This window comes from Coenobita brevimanus, unplaced genomic scaffold (genome assembly GCF_032717465.1).
Source record: "Coenobita brevimanus isolate Jiangsu-jjx unplaced genomic scaffold, ASM3271746v2 jjx.HiC_scaffold_1302, whole genome shotgun sequence".
Lineage (NCBI taxonomy): Eukaryota > Metazoa > Arthropoda > Malacostraca > Decapoda > Coenobitidae > Coenobita > Coenobita brevimanus.
Genome location: NW_027642125.1, coordinates 1 through 9062, shown reverse-complemented (window position 1 = coordinate 9062; position 9062 = coordinate 1). Strand labels below are relative to the sequence as shown.

The window sequence follows — 9062 nt, the reverse complement described above, 5'->3', positions numbered from 1 at the left end:
TCCTCAGGGGAAGTCACTGGACAACCAGCCGCCAACAGGCCATGTAAATTCTGTCATAATCCCATGGATGAAGCATGATCCCATCACATCGTTAACAGTCAAGTTATTGCCTCCTTCAGACCCTCCGAATTATTGTTTTCTGCTTTGTGTACCTAATTCATCGCAAATCTTGATGTACTCGAAGACATCCTCACCCTTCATCCTGAATTCCATTCATTGTAATGACCTGGCACTAGGGCAATGATGGAACATTTGAGTATACATCATCATCATCATCAGCCGTTTGAGTATCCACTGCAGGACCGGCCTATCCCGACCGAAGTCGGGACGATACAGCCAATGTATCTCAACCAAGTGGCTTAGGCTGTCTGGTAGAGATTGTATGTAGGGTGAGAAGTGCTTGTAAGTGTAATTGTAGTGTTGGAGTGGCTTTGGATGTGTGTGTAGTCTGTGAACCAAGTGTAATCAGCCCACACAAGCCGACTGGGTACGAGCATACTTTTACAGTAAGCGACACTGGTTCAACCACAGCACCCCTCATGTCCGCCAATGCAGTACGTGGCCGGGTGAACACTCCCAAAGTTTATTACCCTGGCGGGGTGCGAACCCTGGCTCACCCGTGTACGAAACGCACACTCTACCACTGTACCACGGAGGCTTCATGAGTATATATATATATATTTCCCAGAGTGTTGGGGCTTGTAATGAATGGTAAATAAAGAACCTAAAAAAAAAAAAAATACCACTCAGTCGCGCTCCCTCTCTCTGCCCGCGAATTAACATACATGCCCCAGATTATTTCACACACAGCCCAGTCAGACTGAGCCTTGGCATCACAGAAGACTTTTCTATCATTTCTTCCTTCCTGTGATTAATATTTTGTTTATTATGAGTGAGCAAGCACAGCGAATGAAGTGATGTTTACTCAGATATGTCCAGCAGAGGAATGAGCAGCCCAATACGACCTGGCCCGGCACAGCAGCAATGGTTTTCAGAGGCTCATAATTTTTCTAGCATATGAGATAGAGATGAAATTCTTTCAATGCTCGAGAAGCAATGTTTACGTCCAGATGAAAAATGATGAGACCGACACGACCCAGCCCATTCCGACTGCAATGGTTTTCAGAGTCTAATAGCTTGTCTGCTATGTGAGATAGAGAGGAGATTCTTTCGGCAGGTAGTAAATACATTCAATAAATTTTATTTTGGGCTATATGTTTACTCATGAGACCAAAGGAACCCCTTGGAATGCCATGTTTCCAAGGGAATGTACCAAGGGCTCCAATTGACTGCTCCACTATGAAACTGAATTAAGAAAAAATTTCTTGTTGTAACACTGTTTTGTTGCATGAGTTCTAACAATTAAATATCGGATATTACGCTCATAACATTACATGAACGCTTTTTTGAATGGTTAGGGGGTGAAATCAGCAAGGCCACTCTCCCCATTTCAGGGTTTTCTCATTCAATAGATAGCCAAGCGTTTACCGGCACAGCTGTTTGACATGGCTAGTCAGGGGCAGAGAACTGAACATTGTGCATGTGATTAATGCTGCGATTCCTCGCTATATTCACATCCAGAGAGAAAATGTGAGAGAGGGCGAAAACATGCGACGTGAGAAAGCATATATTTTAGCTCAGTTATTTTTCTGTTATGCTTCAAATTCCTATCCACAAATATTAAAAGTTTACACCAAGGTGAAGTTATTATTATGACTCTCACTCGTCCCGTGCTCACAAAGCACACTTTACTGGTTTTTAGAGCTTACAGTCCCAGATTTCACTACACCCTATCATGACAAGCAGTGAGGCAGTGAGCAATGCCATTCGAAACCCAATTAGCCTATGCAATCTTAGGAGCCAAACATTCTTTTCAGAATATTGTTTAGAAAATTCATAATTATCCAATTAAAAATTGAAGCGTTATTCAATACACTTCCATTTTGCTATACATCATTGCAAGAGACAAGAAAACACTCACCAGAACTTTAAGTCCCTGAGGTCCGTGTGTTGTACCTTGCTTGCGAGATCCTTGGCTGCGTGAGGGGCCATCACTTGGAGCGCCAGGGTGAGATCACGGGCGCAACGACACATTGGACCCACCACCAGGATGCCGATGCTGTCATTCAGGGCATCAGGGAATAAGCCTGCACCCTCCAATGACACCCATCCTGCCCACAAACACGTCAATATTAAACACACCCACACCCTTATACAGCATTCATCCCACCCACAAATATGCACTTATTAACACACCAACATCCTCTGATGACATCCACCCTGCCCATAAACACAGTACTATTAATTGATATTGTCCAAAAATCTTTGGCCTACATTGGTTGAGAGCAGACATATTAGAAGACTTATGCGTCTGCACCTCAGCAAGGCTACACAGTCCCTCTTGCATCAATGGAAGTTTTTTACTCACCAGAAGAAGGTTTGTGGCCGAAGGTGCCGCAGCAGAAGGAAGGAATTCTGACAGCGCCACCCACATCAGCGCCAATGGACAGAGCAGTTCCGCAGCTACTTAACAAGGCAGCCTGGTCATGTGAACCTCATTGTTACAATCTCTCACTGAGTTCTTTCCCACTTGCAGATTATTGTGAACACTATTGTCTGTTGTTTTCATGACCATTTTACACATGACACAGAAAAGAAAAACTGGTAAATATAGTTTCAGATAATAATAATAATAATAATAATAATAATAGTAATCATAATGATAATAATAATAATACATATTAATAATAAGTTACAATAATAATAATAATAATAATAATAATAATAATAACAATAATAATAATAATAACAATAATAACAGTAACAACAACAACAACAAAACAACAACAATAATAATAATAATAATAATAATAATAATAACAACAACCATCATCATCATCATCATCAAAATGAAAAAGCAAATATGATAGTTGGAATTACGGGAAAATGTTCAGAATATGACTAAAAGATCAACTGTAAATAACAATATACGTTACTGGAGAAACCTTTTGAGAATGGGGCTAATGATGACTATATCCAGCTAACTCAAACAATTCAGAAAGTCTTTACATAACTGAGTAATATGAATTGGTTTTGCAGGAACAGAATGTAAAATACGTCAACGGATTTAAGGAGTTAACACCACCATGGGTAACAATAAACTTGCTTGCCTAATGTATATTTCATGATATAATGTAGGCTACGTGTATGCTACAAGAAAATTAATAGCATGATGCCCAAGTATGAATAACAGAATGAAGAAAAGTACCAGTACCTCGCCACCGGAGGATCCCCCTGGTGTCCTGGTGACGTCGTAGGGGTTGTTGGTGCGGCCATACATAGTGCAGAATGTCTCGCACCACATTCCCAGCTCAGGCACATTGCTCACACCCAGTGGGATAGCTCCTGAGGGAACAAAACACCAGGGTGGTACACTATTTTCAGCTTAGCCAAAGTGCACCATGACATCAGCTTGAAAAGTCAGAGGAAAAACTCAAATTTCGCGACTTTCCTGCAGTTGTGAACAAAAACCTGAACTTTGGTATTATGGTGGTGGAACCTTATGGAAATAGTTTTTAATCTTTAAGAGCAAATATTTCAAGGTCAAGATTAACCGGAGTATTAATGTCAAGTACAGAATTTGCCATAAATCGAGTTCCAAAAGAGCTGGATGACTAGTTTTAGTGTTAAAAAGATCATTGTAATCATAATATGGCCAAGTGACACGTTCCGTTCATGAAATCCAAAAGATCACTTGGTAACATACATGATGTCATAAGGTCGGCCACATTAACGCCAGCTCTACTTACATTTTGTTGGGTGTAACGCTCAAATAATTGTGTGATGTGTCTCATGAACCGTCAGAAGACAATGGTGATTATACCGCTGATGATGACCAGAACAGAACTCTTGAGTACTGAGAAGGGCCATAATACAAATGTTGTTGTTATTTTTGCTAAAGCACTGATTTGGCAGAGGAGATGAACGCACGATATAATGACAATGATTTTCTTCGACCTCGGAATTTACAAATTATTTATGTCCACCCTGAGTATAGAATAAGCAGTAACGCTAACACTCGTAACCAACTGGACTTGTTACAAAATCAGTAACCTCAGAACTGCAGCTGGTGCAAAATAACAGGATTATGTAACACTGTCTCCTCTCAGAAATAAACCTTTCACAGCGGTTGTGTGTGTGTGTGTGTGTGTGTGTGTGTGTGTGTGCAGTATTCTTCTTACTTTTATTGGATCCGGTTAGTAGAGGTCATTCCAACTGGACGGGTTAGATGCAGCCCTCTTCATAAGCTTTTCTGCTAGATGTCCTCCGCTAGTCTTGTGGAAGTTGTTTGGTAGCAGCAAGAATGAAAAATAAACCCCATCACAGAGCTGATGAGGCTGACAATGAAAGCAGGTGATTCTTACTTTATGAAGATGTGCTAGGATCAATTATTCTCGTTGGCTGATGATATCCAAACACCGCCTCCTCGGTGATTTCTTTTTCTTTTTCTTTTTTTCTGTATTTGCCCAACTTTAGTCATATACTTGATAGCTCGTTCACTCAGATCCAGTAGTCCTCGTCCGACATACTCTCAGATTCACCACTTCGGCACTAATAGTCTACCTGCCATTCATACCGAATATATACTGGGCTGTCTCGTTCAAAACTGGGGTGATGGTATTAACGACAGTGTTTTTATGACATGGGTGGGCCTTGTGGAAAATTTTTAGAATCTAGTTTTATGGCGAATATGCAAAATTAATTTTTAAGGAAAAGGTCTAAAGATATTAACTGGGGCCGAAGTGTTACAAACTCTGGTAAGTCAGAGAGAAGAGGAGCCATAATCCCCGTCATCTTATCTTCTGTAGCGATTTATTTTGCATTCCAACCCTCATCATTATCTCCCGTGATATTCACATAATTTTTCTAAACCGTACACACAGATTACATACACTGCGTACAAGAAAATATTAATTATTCGAGATAGAAATAATGATAAAGAAGAGGTAATACCGTGTTTTCATGGCCTGTTGAGTCCCGAAACATCTCCAGATTATCCTATCCATCCCGGCATTTAATATTTTCGGATAAAGATAGACATTTAGAGCCGGGGAGGTAAATTAAACATTATAAACGAAAAATAACATAAGCGGCAACTCCTAAAATGCCTGTTTCCTCTAGTAACTGCAAAAATAAACAAAATCGGAAATCACCTGGCTCTAAAGGGCTTAGGCTACTGTCAAAAATACTGGCCTAAATCTGTTAAGCCAAAGAGAAAATAAACCAAAGGTAAGTGAGGCCTTACCTGCCATTCTAAGCCTGGCCACCACCACAGCGTCCTGCTCAGCCTTGATGCCCCGCCTGCTGACAATTCCACCGGTGTGGTTCATGTCTGCCGTGCAACACATTATATATATATATATATATATATATATATATATATATATATATATATATATATATATATATTGTTACGGAACAGAGAAAGATAATGTACACTCTAAGTGAGAATACTAAAAATCACTACTGTCCCGTAAAGTTCCAGGTTCAAAAAAAAGAGTTAGGTAAAATTACAAGTTAAAGTTTAATGCTCAAACTAACAACAAAACATTCAAGACTCATAAGAATAATGCAATGGCAAAAAACAGGTTAAATATATGATTAACTGCAATAGCCTCTATTAACACGAAATTAGCAAGAGTAAATTTATCTAAGTCAGCCCTGATAAAATGAAAATATCAGATAATACTCAGTGAATGCAAGATATATTATTACAGATACAAAATATTATGAATAATGACTGACATCCAAACTTTACATTAATCACAAAAACCTCACTAGGCCTACAGATTAACACCTTATGCTATACAGTACAAGAACAAAATGTAATAACACTCATACTCAAATTACACAGCAGTTAGATGGCTGGAGACTTCCTGAGCACTCACAATAATAACAACTATACAGGGGAGGACAGAGATGTGAGCAAAATGAGGAGTAGATCTAAGTGGCAATTAATGTAGAGACTGAGCTCATTATATAGGGGCCGGCAGAGCTTGATACAACTTGTAAGAAGGACGCGCAAATGAAGCCATGGGGACAAAGAGTTGACAATCCTCCTCTGAACAACAGAAAGAACGACTTATTTTACTATAAGGGTAGAAGGGGGGAGTGAGGTAGAACACGCTCGTGATCAAACATGCAGCATACTGTACTTTGGAATTACACAAAAGATGATGAAATCATAGGCTATGTAACACCTCCCCACAAAGAAAAAGAAATTTACAAAGGAAATTTCTTATTACTCTAAAACAATCTGTCTAAAGTCTAGATAAGCAATCTGCAATAACATTTTCTTTCCCCTTGACATGTTGTATGTCTAATGAATACTCCTGAAGAAGCAGACTCCATTTTGTCAATCTCTGATTTTTATCTTTAAACTTACTAAGGAATTTCAGTGGGTTATGATCGGTATAAATGACTATGGGGTCAAAACCAGAACACAAATAAAATGAAAAATGCTGTAAACCCAAAATCAAGGCCAAAAGCTCTTTCTCAATAGTTGAGTAGTTCTTTTGAGGTGGAGTGAACTTCTTACTGTAATAAGATACAGGATGTTCAATACCCTGATCATCCTCTTGCAGCAAAACGGCCCCAGCTCCTGTATCACTTGCATCAACAGCCATCTTAAAAGGCTTAGCAAAATTTGGAGTAGCGAGCACTGGCTGACTTAATAGGATAGCTTTAAGTTTGTTGAAAGAGGATTCACAGTTATCGGTCCAGACAAATTTAACTCCCTTTTTCAGTAGGTCTGTAAGTGGTGATACAAGAATTGAAAAGTTAAGAACAAATCTGTAATAACCTACCATTCCCAAAAATCTTTGTAGCTCTTTCCTACTTTTAGGTCTGGGAAGATCACTTATAACCTGAACCTTAGCTCCTGGTGGTGCAACGTGTCCATCACCAATTACGTACCCAAGGTACTGAACTTTAGCTTGACCAAACTCACACTTTGATAAATTAGCTACAAGTTTAGCCTGAACCAAACGCTCAAGAAATTTACTGACATGGCATAGGTCATCTTTCCAGTTGTCATTGAAGATTAATACATCATCAATATAAACAACACACCCTGCCAAACCCTCTGTTACAACATTCATGAGCTTCTGAAATGTGGCTGGTGCATTCTTCATACCACGTGCCATTACAGAACATGCAAAAGTCTTTCCTAGTGTTACAAAACATGAGATCTCCCTAGCACGTTCAGTCATAGGTACTTACCAGTATCCCTTTAACAAATCAAACTTACTTATGTACCTAGCCTTTCCGATCTGGTCTATGCAATCTCCCACGCGAGGGAGAGGGTAAGTGTCTGTTTTGGTTATCTGATTAACACGTCTGTAGTCGATGCAAAGCCGCTGTGACCCACCTGGCTTAGGGACTAGAGTGACAGGAGAACCCCACTCGCTCTGACAGGGCTCAATCATCTTGTGGTCCAACAGGTAGCCAAGCTCCTTCTCGATGAGAGGAACTTTCACTGGGTTCACACGGTAAGGAGGCAATTTAATTGGCTTTGCATCTCCAACATCGACATCATGCATCAACACTGTGGATCTTCCTGGAGTAGCATGGAACACTTGCGGGTACTCCTGCAGTAATGCCGAAAACTCCTGCCTTTCCTCGGGAGGTAGATGAGAAAGCTTAGTCTGGAGATCATTCATGATATCAGGATTCTTCCCCAAACTACCACTCAGGCTCATGCTGCATGGGAGAACTTCACTTGCAGACTCGGGTGGAACAGCTACAGTGTAGACTGGGTTATTTTCGTCCCGCCTGTGATATAACTTTAGCATGTTGATGTGACAAAGTTGCTTGTTCTTTCTACAATCTGGTGTGCCGATGACATAGTTGACATCACTGAGTTTCTTCTCCACGAAATAAGGACCACTAAACATGGCTTGAAGAGGTTGCCCATGCACCGGTAGCAAAATCAAAACCTGATCTCCTGGCTGAAAGGGGCGTAACCTGGACTTTTTATCATACCAAGTCTTCATCTTCTCCTGAGCAGCTCCTAAATTCTCTCTCACCAGCTGTAAAGCAGTGGACAGCCGTTCTTTGAACTTCATCACATACTCCAGCAGGTTGACGTCATCTTCCTCCGACAGCCAGCATTCCTTGAGTAGCTTAAGGGGTCCTCTTACTTCATGGCCAAACAGTAGTTCAAAAGGTGAGAAGACCAGTGATTCATTTGGAGATTCTCTTGCGGCAAATACAACAAATGGAAGACCTTTATCCCAGTCTTTCTGATGTTCCAAACAGTATTTCTTGAGCATCGACTTGAGTGTTTGATGATATCTCTCTAACGCTCCTTGAGTCTGGGGATGGTAAGCTGAAGACGTGATCTGAGTGATGCCCAACTCTTTCAGAGACTGCTTGAAAACGTTTGACATGAAATTACTTCCCCGGTCTGACTGTACCTCCTTGGGCAGACCAAACTTTGTGAAGAACCCTAGCATTTCCTTAACCACGTTCTTTGCTGAGATATTTCTAAGTGGAATGGCTTCAGGATAACGAGTAGCCATATCAATCAGGGTCAACACATAAGAAAATCCTGAAGAAGTCTTAGGAAGAGGGCCCACAATATCCACCAACACACGGATGAATGTCGCCTCAAAAGGAGGAATGGGAACTACTGTAGAGGTGCAACCTTTTCGGTCTGATTACACTTCCCCATAACTTGACAGGTGTGACAAGACTTACAATACCAGGAAACATCCCTGAAGATACCTGGCCAGTAGAAGTGTTTCAAAATGCGTGCCACAGTCTTCCTCACTCCAAGGTGTCCTGCCAAACTGGAATCATGAGCCACTCTAATGATATCCTGCCTACAAACACGAGGGATGACAACTTGATGTACAACCTCCCATTCACAGTCGGTTGATGCTGCTGGGGGTCTCCACTTCCTCATAAGTACTCCTGACTTTATATAATAACAAGTAGAAGCACCGGCTGACTCTTCCTCACTGCAAGCAGAGTTAGCTAGACCTTTCAACTCAGGGTCA

The 9062-nt window shown here is 40.7% G+C and overlaps 1 protein-coding gene across 1 annotated transcript; it reads right to left on the bottom strand.

Moving 5' to 3' along the window:
• Nucleotides 1–1977: 1977 nt before the first annotated feature.
• LOC145389564 (fatty-acid amide hydrolase 2-A-like) lies at nt 1978–5390 on the bottom strand. Its single transcript, XM_080264824.1, has 4 exons — nt 5306–5390; nt 3275–3405; nt 2429–2540; nt 1978–2171 (listed from the first exon to the last, which is right to left on the bottom strand). Exons 1-4 carry the CDS (start codon nt 5388–5390, stop codon nt 1978–1980), a joined length of 522 nt encoding a protein of 173 aa, XP_080120950.1.
• Nucleotides 5391–9062: the final 3672 nt, after the last annotated feature.